General features: G+C 39.9%; 1 protein-coding gene across 2 annotated transcripts in view; it reads right to left on the bottom strand.

Annotated features, from left to right (window-relative positions):
- Positions 1-13622, bottom strand: part of LOC131436122 (uncharacterized) — a 34495-nt gene that overhangs the window by 14775 nt on the left and 6098 nt on the right. For both annotated transcript variants that reach the window (XM_058604626.1, XM_058604627.1), the window contains exons 2-5: positions 12965-13389; positions 12722-12910; positions 8844-12666; positions 7725-7931 (exon numbers count right to left, since the gene is read on the bottom strand). In XM_058604626.1, the coding sequence (XP_058460609.1) occupies positions 7725-7931; positions 8844-12666; positions 12722-12910; positions 12965-13389 (4644 nt within the window). The remainder of the gene's footprint in view (positions 1-7724; positions 7932-8843; positions 12667-12721; positions 12911-12964; positions 13390-13622) is intronic.

The raw sequence follows: 13622 nt of genomic DNA, 5'->3' as shown, positions 1-13622 counted from the left end.
ACTACTTCTTTTTTTAAACTGAACGCGGAAACTGTTAGAGAACCTGATGCTTAATGTATGCCACCAGAAGGAAATCGTTGACGTCAAATGTGTTTCTCTTCTCCGGGCAATGAAGCCAGGAAAGTAGTATATTTCCTGGGGAAAATACGGGAACACTTGCGAACTTTATCTGAACGGTCTTATTTAATATCGTTAGTCTGGGTCCCTTCGCATTGTTCCATTCCAGGCAATGAAAAGGCAGACTCATTGGCTAAGGTGGGCGCATTAGAAGGTGATATTTATGAAAGACCAATCTGCTTCAATGAATTTTTCAGTATCTCTCGTCAGAAAACTCTCGAAAGTTGGCAAACTTCATGGAGCAATGGCGAACTGGGACGATGGCTACATTCCATTATCCCTAGGGTATCGACGAAACCTTGGTTCAGGGGGATGAACGTGAGTCGCGATTTCATTCGTGTTATGTCGCGGCTCATGTCAAATCACTACACCTTCAACGCACATCTCCGGCGTGTTGGGCTTGCGGAGAGCGGTCTCTGCACCTGTGGCGACGGTTATCAGGACATCGAGCATGTCGTGTGGTCGTGCGTAGAGTATCGCGACGCCAGGTCGAAGCTACTGGAATCCCTTAGGGCCCGAGGTAGACCGCCTGAGGTTCCGGTTCGGGATGTGTTGGCGAGTCGGGATAGTTTATATATGCTTCTCATATACCAGTACCTTAAACACATTGATATACAAGTGTAATGTGTTATCCCTCGCTCAGAAAGTATAAACTCCACCTACAGGTTCGACACTAACATCCGCCCGATTCTCTCGATCCCCGTCCCTGTCCACCATCTTCATTGGAACTAACAAGATCTTTTTTTGTCACTAACTTTTTCGTTACCCCTTCCCTGTCTCTTCACCATCTCGATGGCAACTAATTAGATCTTTATCGTTTTCAAACATTTTGTTCCCACATCCCCTTTTTACCCCGTTTCCACAATATTTACTTTTTTTTTTCATTCTCTTCCGTAACATCACCATCATCGTCCACGGAAGGCCGCCCCAGTCGAAAACCAGCATGCGGGCCACCCGCCGGGCCTTCGTAGCCTGGGGGTGTTTCCCGCGGACCCACACGGACCGAAGGATGCGGCCAACATGGATCTTCGCCAACGGCATATGGAAGACCCTCATGCGATATTCAATTCACCGGCCACTACCGATAGCTTCTCGAGAATCCGCTACCGCTACATTACATAATGATACTTTTCTAGTTTTAAGTTAGTCGTAATTAAGATTAGTAAATACCCTTGGCATCTTAGAGCTTAAGCAGTGTGCCTTAAAATTATACTATAATATTGAATAAAAAAAAAATGTGTTTCTCATATCAAGTTCGTGAAGAAGATTCATCTGTGGCTGACGATCAGCGAGATAGGAATGCTGAAGCAGCTATTCGTCCTCAAATTGAACGAGTCCATATCCGGTGAAGGCTCATTATGCCAGGAACAAAAGGCACCGATGACAGTGAAAAAAATATCGCTGCAATTCACTTCAAATGATCTCCTATTTGGTCTTCTGTACATGTTGACGTTTTACCTAAAGAACGAATGCACCTCGATCTGAAGGACCAATATTTACTTCAATTGAAGCGAACGATGTAATGATCGTTCAAATTTTAGAAGCAAATTAATTGACCAACAAAAGTTGATGTTGGAAAAAGTGTGTCTTATCGGTTACGTTTATGTTTATTTTTGATTCGGTTCCCGGAATTCAGTTCTTAATTTCCAGATTTGGAAATAAGATTAAAAAATCAGTTTTAAAATTAATTTTTAGAATACAGAGCTCAGTTCCAAAATTTAGTTCCAGATTTCTATTGAAACATTCTGTTCCAGAATACAAGCCCTGAATCCAGATCTAGGTCCAAAATCCAGGTTCAAAATTCACATCCTAATTTCAGTTCAAAAATTCAGTTCCACAAGACAATCCCAGTACTCAGAACCAGAATCTAGTTTCTATATTCAGCATCCAGCAGCCGAATTCTGGTCACAAAATTTCGTGAACGAAAAAAAAATTGCAAAGAGATTTCGTCTGTTTTCTGAATTTGGAATTCTCGTGAATTTTTGGAAGAAATTTTTTTACTCTTGAAAAAGAAAAAGAAAACGAAAATAAAGTTTTCTTCACCAGTTTTCCGAAACTAATCCAGAAAGATAATTCTCTTAGAGATAAAATTCAGTAAAAATATTATAAAAATATTACGTAGGAGCAATAGCGGTATTCTTTGTGCATTTTTATAAGTGGCACTGCCGACAAGAAAAAAGGATATAAGAAATCCGTTCGAACACCGGGTGGCAGCTTCGAGAAGCTACTTCGAAAGTCTAAATGTTTGGCTGAAAAGTTCATCTAATAAAATACACAATTTACCAACACAAGTAAACTTGGTTTAATTTTGATCCTTGATCGAGTGCCAGCGAGATTCGGGAATGTTTCATCAAGCATATTTTTCTTGCACCCAGCTAGGGTAACGGAGGTATTTTGGTCACTCTAATACATTTTGGCCCATCGCTCATATTTTGGATTATAATCAAAATTGATTACTTATGCATATCTGATACGATAAAGAATGGAATAATCGTTAAAAAACTAGGACTCGATGTACTTCATTTTGGTTATAGCTAGAAATATGAGCAGCAGGCCCAAATATATTAAAGTGGCCAAAATACCTCTGTTATCCTAATGGATAAGCACCCAAACTATATTTGTAATGCTTTTGTTGTGGATTATAGGATGGTTTATTCTGTTTAGCTAAAGGAAACATTCAGTACCATCTAGCAGAGAATCATTTTCATCAATTCCATCACTTTCTCGCCAATTGTTCGAAATTCGTCTAGGAAAACAGACAATTTTGTAAAGAGAAAGATATTTTAAGATTTTCTTCTCTTTATAATTACAAATACAGATGAGAAAACAAGTAAAGTTTAATTAAATAAAGTCGTGTTTGTGAACAATCTCCATGTCTCTATTTCAAATACACTGGGGTCTCTTTTTACGCTGTTTTTTTAATGCGGTTTCTTTTTACGTAGATTTTCGAAGTTACGCGGTTTTCTTGTTTTGTCTAGGAATTCATGGAACTTCGAGATCTGGTGTTATCTCGATGGTGTTTTTTTGACTCAAAAAATATGTACAAATTACACCATTCTTGACGTTTCATGCATTTCTAATACATTCTGCATTGACAAAAAAAAATTCGATTTTGGATGTCTCAAAATTTGTCTATGTCCCAAAGTCGATTTTCACAAAAATTTTGTTGAGATTACACCAGATCTGGACGTTTCACGCTTTTCTAAAACATTTGGAATCAAAAAAAATTTCTTCCATATTGCGGTTTTTTTCTACGCGGATTTCCGAAGTTACGTATCAAATCAAATTATCAAATTTCTAAGTCTCAAAAACGATTTTCATGAAACATTTTTTTTTGAGATTACACCATATCTGGACGTTTCATGCATTTCTAAGAAATTTGGAATCACAAAAGAATTTTCTTCTTTATTTTCGAGATTTTTTTACGCGGATTTACGAAGTTACGAGGTTTTTTACGCGGTACGTATCCCCCGCGTAAAAAGAGACATCAGTGTACGGTAGTCAACCCAGAAAAGGAAAAATCAACAGGAAAGATGAGGCCTAAACAGGAGCATATTTACAAATACTCCCAAGTGATACTTATCTTTTGCAGTAATTACTTGCCCTACTGTTAACTAATGAGAACCAATAATATTTTAATTATATAGAGTAGCAAATTTATTATATTTTTTCTTGTGAACACTACAGTTGATTGTTCTACAATATTAACTGAGTCAAAATATCTCAACGTTGTAAGGTCTTGTAAATTGAATGGTTTTGTTATAGTAAGTTCATGTTTTTAGAGGAATCGCATTAAGGTGTTCGTTCATCTAACAAGTTAATAAACTACTCTGCCAAATAATTAGTCATTCGCAATAGCTGCTCAAAGTTACCATCTGGCATTTCAAACGGATTGCCAATATCCTTAACAAATTGACGGTGACGAAGTAGCTTACTTTTTTCTTGCCGGCAGTACCACTCTTTCTTGTGTCAATTCTATTGAACAAAGAATTCCTCCATTGCTCCTACGTAATAAATTTTTAATAGTTTTACTTAATTGTATCTCTAAGGGAAAAGAACCCAAGTAGCAAACATTGTTCTACTACTGAATGTATTAACTCTTCTCGCAACGATTAAGGAGTGTATCGAAAATAAGCTATCCACAAACTTTTCTCTCAAATTATGATAAAAAACCCTTCTTAATCCACCTAGTGGTGTGATAATGCCTTTCTCTTCTTTCATTACAGTCTCATGAAAATATGTTTCATACATTTATTAAATAATTTTAGACGCCAATTGATTCAGATTGATTCGAGTAGTTCACAAAAGCATGCTTCAGTGTTTATGTCACACAGTCAGCATCATTTTTCCCAAACTAGTGCTTGACATTTGCGTTGCCTATTTGTATGAGAACAGTGATGCTTATCTAAAAAAAGCCTTCTTAGTCCACTTAGTGATGTTTTCATATATCTTGAAAAATCACCATAGGGGGGAGTACATGAAATTTTCGAAATAGAAAAAAAATTTTTGATGCCAAAAGGCTTAGAATTGCATGAAACGTCGAGATTTAGTGTCATCTCGAAAAAAAAATTTTTGAAAAAATCGACTTTTTGGGACTTAGAAAAAATATGAAAATTTTTATAAGTCCCAGAAAGTTGATTTTTACAAAAAAAATTTTTTTTGAGATGACACTAAATTTCTATGTTTTATGCAGTTTTAAGAGTTTTGGCATCAAAAAAAATTTTCGATTTTGGAAATTTCATGTACTCCCCCCTATGGTGCTTTTTCAAGATCGAAAATTGCCAAACCTTTACCACCGGGCAGCACCCCTTAAGCATGTCCGATTTAGGTCAAATTTTGCATGAAGACTTTTTTCGAGGTGCTTAAACTTTTGAGCACTAGAACTTTACGAAAATAGAGTTGATCCCAAAATTTTGGCACCCTTATATATAGAAGAGCGGTAAAAATCAACGTGTTTTGTCGGTTACGTCACTTATACCATCATATATCTGGAACCAAAAGTCACAACCATTTGATCTTCGAATTTGATCAACGGCCCGACAGTAGCTTTCAAACGAGCCCAAGTTTGTTAAAATCGGATCAGCCATCTCTGAGAAAATTGAGCGCGTTCAAATACAACGCTTTTTGTCGGTTACGTCACTTATACGATCATATCTCCGGAACCAAAACTCACAACCATTTGATCTTCGAACTTGATCAATGGTCCGACAGTAGCTTTCAAACGAGCCCAAGTTTGTTAAAATCGGTTCAGCCATCTCTGAGAAAATTGAGCGCGTTCAAATAGCACGATTTTTGTCGGTTACGTCACTTATACAATCATATCTCCGGAACCAAAAGCCACAGCCATTTGATCTTCGAACTTGATCAATGGCCCGACAGTAGCTTTCAAACAAGCCCAAGTTTGTTCAAATCGGTTCAGCCATCTCTGAGAAAATTGAGCGCGTTCAAATATCTTCGAAAAGTGCACATACATACACACACACACACACATACACACACACACACACACACACACACACACACACACACACAGACATTCTCCGATCTCGACGAACTGAGTCGAATGGTATATAACACTATGGGTCTCCGAGGCTCCGTTCGAAAGTCGGTTTTTCCAGCAATTCTAATACCTTTCTATAGAGAAAGGCAAAACGATATTTTATTCAGACTAAAAATTGATCCTTTTTTGTACGAGGTTAAACTTGAGCATAATGCAAACTGGATGAAATTTAATTTTTAAGATTGTATCAAATTTTTGGGACGCTTGAGCTCAAATTGTTTTGAACTCCTGCATGTTCCCAGCAGCCTTACCAGTCTTCTTGAAGACCCTCTTCACGATTGCCCAGTAACGTTGGATGGGTTGAAGCTGAGGGCAATTTGGTGGATTGATATTTTTCTCAATAAAATTTATACCCTTTTCCGTAAGCCAATTGAGAGTGGTTTTGGCATAGTGAGCCGACGCTAAATCCAGCCAAAACAATGGAGGTGTACTATGCTTCTTATATAAAGGCAGCAATCTTTTCTGGAGATACTCAGATCGATAGATTTCTGCATTTATAGTTCCAGTAGTGTAAAAAATGGTTGACTTTAAACCACAGCAACATATTACTTGCCATACCAGTACCTTTCGACCGAACTTCTCCACTTGAATCGACCTGTCCGCATTGCTCACATCCTCCCCAACGACGACAACAAACAGTAAAGTTTTGTGAACCTGGAAGGGTTTTTTAGTTCTCCTTTACATAAGTCTCATCTTCCTTCAAAACGCATGCATCCGGACACTGCAAAAGACCCGAATACAATTTCCGGGCCCTTGTTGCTACTCGCTTCTTCTGTTCTACACTTTGTTTCGAGATTTTCAGCTTCTTGTAGGTCTTCAGGTGATTTCGCCTCTTGATACGTTGGATCATTCCTACACTCGTTCCTGCTTCCTCCAAATCAAGTATTGACATTGATTTGTTTTTCATGATTAGAGATACCACTTTCTGGTCCAGTTTCGAGTTGGAAGAACCGGGTTTTCTGCCTATTCCTGGTAGCTCATCCGATGAATACTGTTCCCCAAACTTATTAATGATGGTTTTAACACTGACATGATGAATTCCAAACCGCTCCGCCAATTTTCGGATAGTAATACCTTTCTCACTTAGGCATGTGTCCAGAACCTTAATTTTCACTTCCTTTTCAATACGCGATATTTTGAAAACGCAGAATTTCAACCGCACAAACTAATAAACAAACGAAAGCTGACAGCCAAACGCATAGGATGCTGTGATCTGAGCATAAAAAACCATCACAAATACATGCGTACGACACAAATGTACGTGGATAGCTTATTTTCGATACACTCCTTACGCGATTGGAAAAGCGCACTTTTCGTGAATGATGTGCAACAAGTTTCTTGTTTCATATGTTTCACAACAGTAATATATGCTAAGTGGAAACCGGAATTGAAACTGCTCAAATGATCTTGTCGTACAGTCAGTTGAAAAACCGGATGTGAAACTTTATCCATTCAGTTTTTTGAGTTGTTTAACAAGCAGTAATATGAATGAATTTAACATCCCTTACAAAAACGTGTTTAATCAATTGTCTAACATATCTAACAGAAATAACCGATATGAAGCAATTGTGAAACATGCCAATTATAACAAGTTTTAAATGCTTTTTGGGAAGTGTCAAAGAGAGTCAAAAAAATTCTTCTTGAACTTGATGGGAATTCCAAATTAAGAAACTTGGCGAAATCTCTTTGCACTTTTCTTTTATTTATAGAAATTTCGTGACAGGAGCATAGTTGCTAAACTCGGTGAGAAGAAAAGTGAATTTTGTGAAGAGGCATTTGAAGATTTTTTGCTCTTCAAGAAAATTGCGCCAAATTTCTTCTGTCACCGGAATTCGGCTGCAGGTCCAAAACTCAGTACAAGATTTCTGATTCTGAAAATCACCTTCTGAAGTCAGGTCGAAGTCCAAAATTCTGCTTCAGAATTCAGTTCCAAAAATTAGTTCCAGAAATTCCCTTGACCTTAAGGTTATTCACTTCTCCGGTCAGATAAACTCTCTGATCCTATTGTACTGATTTTAGGAAATATATTTTATAGGTGAAATCTTACCATCATTGAAGACTGCCATATGCTCCAGCATGACGGACGGGTCCTTCACGGATGCACGTACAGTTCCTATTGCGCCTGTGCTGTCACTTTTCAAATTAAACTCGTAGTTTCCATACGGGAAGAATGGCACATCGTCCAGGGGCTCACCGGTGGAACAATCGTAGCAATCCGTGCACTCAATAACATGAGGAGTGGTCGTGCAAGGTTCTAGAAGTAGGTATTTCGATTTATTATCTATTCATTCTACTAGGGTAACGGCTTCAGTAGTCATCTCACATACGCTACGAAATCCATTAGTTAGAGTGAAATCCGCTGTCTCTGTTCGATAGATTGACCTTAAGGGCTGAGGCCAGTGTGTTTCAGGGCGTTTTAGAGGGCTATTTTCACGCTTCAAATCTGATTTTCTCAGAAACGGGGACGAATATCAAAAAATTCAACAGACAATTTCTTAGAAAATTAGTTTTGATTATTCTGTGAATATTTCAGAATGATTCATTGACTTTAGCGGTCGGGAAAGTCTTTTTTCTGAAGGAAAAATTGCATAACTGAAAACTGAAACTTTCAACTTATTCATTGAATATCTCGTCTTCAAAAGCATGGATAAAAAATCTATCCTGACAATGTCTAGATAATTTAATTTAGATGCGATTAGTGCATAAAAACATAGGTGTTGTCGCGATGAAAATTAGGTGGAAGTTATTTTTGTGGAGGAAAGTCGATTTCTATGTCGTCGCCATTTTAGTTCCCTGGCAACGTAACGAAACATGAGAGAGAAATAAAATCGGCTCAAAAAGGCTGCCAAACAAGCGGCAGCTTTCTTGGATCAAAACTTTCTTGGCAACCCGGCCAAATCGAGAGTCATTTTGTACAGTTGCGAGAGAGCATGGAGAGAAACGTAATACGCACAGCGTGCCACGTGTTTTTACGCGACTTGCTGACCTCAGCCCTTAAGGGTCCTATGAAAATAGGAGCATTCGTTTCGAATTTTTGCGTCGCTGTAACAGTAGTGTTTGAACAATTTTCGAACGATTGATTGAAAGTCGAGTAATCGGTAAAATAATATTGCGATTCGACTAATGAGATGACTATCGGCATAATGGCCCTACAACAATTTCTTACCAACTTCGTCGTCCGGTAGTGTCACAATAAGAAAGCAAGTACTGACGGCAGCTTGATCGTTGACGGCTCGAATGGTAGCGTGTAAGTTGTTAAATTGTTTCAGATCCTCGGCTGTGATCGTTCGGGAAAGTCTTACGACTGCTTCCCGGTCATTCTGAACGACTCGTAGAAGTTCACTGTTCGAGTCAACCAATTGCAATATGACATCTTCCGAATATGTTCCCTCGGTTACTCGAATCGAAGTTTCCAGATTCAGTGTGTAATCGTTTCCAATGGTTCCTTGGTAAATGTTATGCTCGAACAGGGGAGCATTGATGGGGGTCGTCTCTCGTCTCAAATCAACCACAACAGCTGCCGTCGCTTTGTAACTACCTGGATTAGTTGCGATCACAGTAAATCTCAGATACAGTTTGTTAACCAAGTCCTGATCGGTAACCGTACTCTTCAGTGACACACGCACTTGATTGTTTTCCATGGCATATTCAAACAATTGATAATCATTATCTACAATCGATACACTGTACCCTTGAAGTAAACTGCCCTCCTCCAGCTCGATGGATCCATCCTGGGGGAACTTCACATCCCGGGAACCGTCTTCCAAATAACCCTGGAACGTCGAACTCTTGAATATCGGGGAAACAATTGACGCACGTTCAATGTCTAGCAGGGAGAAAGCACTTGCAGCGGAACTTCCTGGATTCGTTGCTTGAATCATAAAACCCAAAACATTCCGATCGCGGATCTGATCCCATTGGATATCGATACCATTTTTGACCCGAACGATTACCCTAGACTCCGCAATAGTCGCCTCGAACCAGTCGGAATCACCACCAACCAAGCCGATCTCCGTTAGATCGGTGGATGTTCCTTGCTGGAATGCAATTTCCGTCAACTGGATTATTCCTGTGGAACCTTCTTGTATTGAACCTTTGTATAAAACTTCCCTGAAAACCGGTGTGATTACATTCTCCACTGGAATGGTGATCAAAACCGTGGTTGTATCCGTCTCGCCATACTGGTTGTTAGCTACAATCTGGAAACTTAACAGATCACGTCCATCGTAATCCTGCTCGGTGACGGACGCTTCCAGGACTACCTTGAATTTGTTGTCTTCGCGTATCACCTCGAACAGCTGGTAGTCATTCTCGATCAGTTTGTAAGTGAAAGTGGCCGTTATGGTGCTCGAATCTAGTGTGATGATTTCCGGAGCCGGGAACGCAATTTCGCTCGTACCCTTCTGGAGCGAACCTCGGTAGATCGACTTGCTAAACACGGGAGTAGGAATGGGAAGGTTGACGATATCTACGATTACTGTCGTTGAAGTTGCCGCAGCTCCGGGATTTATGGCTTGTAGTGTAAATTTCAGATAGTGCCGGTGACGAATTTGGTTCCAGATGACCGTGGGTTTCAAACTGGTCTGAATAACGTTCGATTCCGGTTCGATGGAAATGTCAAATAGGTTAAAATCTTCATCGGTGGAAGTGAATGAAGGTTCAGCTCCGTCCAGTAGTTTAATTGTATCTGTTTCGTAGTGAACAACGTTTTGACCTTCTGTCAGTGTTCCCAGGTAAGATGATTTTTCGAAAGTTGCCGCAACAGGTCGCAAGATAGTGACCGTAATACTGGTGAACGCTACGGAGCTACCCGGATTGATAGCTTGAACCACGAAATTGATTTGGGAGTATCCTTTCAACTGCTCGGTAGTGACTTCATCTTTTAGAGAGAACTTCAAACTAAGATCTTCATTAACCGCGTAGTTAATCAAATCTTTATGTTCACCTGAAATGTCATAGCTGATGGTGCCGATGTTCGTCTCTTCTTTTAACTCTATATTTTCGGTAAAAACAATTATCTTGGCACCTTCCATAACTGTTCCTGAGTATGCAACTTTCGTAAATTCCGGCACGATCCGAACTATATCGATGAGTATGGTTGTAAAGCCGGATCCTACACCAGGGTTGCTTACTTCAATGACAAATTCGAACGATTTAAAACCAACAACGTCCTGCGGAGTTAAGTCAGCTTTCAGTCTAATCGTGACCGTTCTACCCGTAATTGTTGCCTCGAATAAGTCCGTTTCGCTCGAACCAATTGTCACCGACAGTCCTTCGGCCGAAGTATCCTCCACCAGCTGAATGGGTTCGAAAGGAATCAAACGCAGATCACTGCCAATGGCAGATTTGTAGAAAACTTTTTCGAATTTAGGAATCTTGACCGAAACTTTTTCAATTTGTATCACCACCGGAACGACGGTTTCCAACGTGTTTTGCTTGACTGCTCGTACCTTAAATCGTAGACTGTTTCGATTGTGCAAATCATCTTCGGTGATCGGTTCCTTTAGGCTGATCAACAGTTCATTCGTTTCGAGTGTGCGGTGAGTGAACAAGGCGGCATCGTCGTCTAGCAAACTGAATTGGACCGTGTTGTCGTACGTTCCCGGTTTTAATTGTAGCTTCAGTTCGTCCAATTCAAGGGCACTGTTGATTTGACCTTCGTACAAAAGTTGTTCAAATACGGGAGCCACGTGCAACACTTCTACCCAGATGAGACACTGAACCGTGACCGATTTAGGATTGCTAGCTTCTAGAGTCAAGGTTAAAAAAGAAACATTTGGAATCTGAACCTGACTGCGTAGAACGATCAAGATCTCATTCGAAGTTGCTGGGGTCTGAATCTGGAACAGATTGTGAGGATCTTTCAAGATTACCTCGGTTCCAGCGAAGAAAGTTTCCTCATCTATTACCGCTTTCAACTCAGTTAAAGAGTTTGTGGCTGCTGTCAGTGTTCCTTGAAGGAAGCCATCTTTGAACCTAGGTATGATCACTGGCGTCCGGATAACTTTTATCAGAACAATTGTTTCAGCAACAACGGTTTGATCCAGAGAAGCACTGATTTTAACCAACAGGTACGATTTACCATTTAGCTTCTCCTCAGTAATATCCTTCGATTCGAGTGTGATTTCGTTGTCATTTTCTATAAAACTAAACAAATCGTTATCTCCCGTGTACGTGAAACCTATTTCCGGCACGTATGAATCTTCGGAAACTTTTATTTGCGTTACATCGACATCACCAGTTTCGCTAACATTTCCTTCATAGTATAACTGTTCAAATTTGGGTAAATTTACATTCTGTTTGACGACCTCCAATATGACAAGGGCAACCCCAGAACCAACGTTTTCTTTGATCGCTTCAATACTAAAGTGGAAGTAGCATTTCTGCTTCAATATTTCCTCTGTCAATTCATCGGATGCTTTCAATAAGATGAAATGATCCGAATTTTTCTTCGCAGTAAAGTACCGGGCATCATCTCCTGTCAGACGAATCGTCGTTTCTTCGGTTATTGTTTCTGCTACCAAGCTGATTGGAGTACCGAGGGTGACCACTTTGGTACTATCCACACTTCCGGTGTAGATCGGCCGTTCAAATGACGGTAGTAATTTGATTTCAGGTTCAATTTCTACCACAATTGCCGTCCTACCGTCCAGTTCGGCGTTTGGTCTGCTAGCGGTTACGATTAAACTGAGAGTAGTTTTCGTCTCGGGAATGTTCGTTTCCGGATTCAACGTGACCACAGCACCGCTCCGATCGACTTTTGGATTGACCGTGAAAAGTTCCTTGTCATCGCCACTCGCCGCGAAAGTCACACCACTATCGAACGTATTCGTCCGAAGACTAACTTCGATGGTCGGAAAAGTTTCCGTCCGTTTGTAGCTGTATTTGTAGAGCGGTTGCAGAAACTGAGGCGGTTCTATGTACGGAACTGTGGGATCACCTGAAATTTTCAACACCGCTGTTCCTGATCTCGGTGGGTCACCTTCATCCTGGAAAGTAGCTCTGGTTACAATAGTGCGCACAAAAAATTCAAGCTTCACCTACCGTTCCGGTGATCACCAGTTCTAGTTCATTATCAATTCTAGCCAGCGTTTGTTTGGTGATCAGTTTAGCCGTGAAATGTTTTCCGGTTGTTAGTGACTGCGTTTGAACCATGATGTAAGGGTTTTCTTGCACCGTGAATTTTACCTGATTCTTGGTTAGGTCATAATCCACCGCAACAATTCCATTTCCCTTGAAAATAATCCTTTTTAATGGTTCCCTTTATCAATGAACAACTGAACTTACCTCGTCTACGAACTGCGTGAGATCAAAGTTCGCTGGAAGGGGCAACGGTAACAAGATTTTGTACTCCGGTTTATTGAACTCCGGTGCGTGTAAGTTTTCTTCTTTAAGACGCACTTGTAGTCGGATTGTTTTGGGGCTACCTGTATCACACGTGAGTTCGAGCAGGGAATAGAATGAACCAATTGTTTCCGTTTGCAGATAATCCTTAAAATTTTCATTTGTACTGATTATCAATCTGGACTGTTCACCGACTGGATTTATACTGGCTTCAATGTACTGTGTACATGTTTGACACCCAGGAGAAACTGCTACCTTAACGACACCGGTGACAACATGATTCGCAATGGGGCTGTTTATTTGCGTGGCCGATATATCATCGATTACGATGACTTCGGTGGTGAAGTTGAAGGTTTCCGAGGAACAATCTGTGTAACAATTAGAAAATTTATATTTATTCATTCAATTTTTTTTTTTGTTAAACGACTGGGTCATGTTATATAAAAAAACTGGCTTTCTTAGTCATATATATGGATTTCAACGATTTATTCCAACAAACTCCGACGTTTTGTCTGTTTTTTTTGTGGCCATCCTTGAAAAAGGCCACCATAAACGGCCGAAACGTCGGACAGTTTATAAAAATAAGTCGTTAAAACTATTT

This window comes from Malaya genurostris, chromosome 3 (genome assembly GCF_030247185.1).
Source record: "Malaya genurostris strain Urasoe2022 chromosome 3, Malgen_1.1, whole genome shotgun sequence".
Taxonomy (NCBI): Eukaryota; Metazoa; Arthropoda; class Insecta; order Diptera; family Culicidae; genus Malaya; species Malaya genurostris.
Note: the sequence above shows the minus strand (reverse complement) of the source record. Positions and strands in the feature narration are given on the sequence as shown.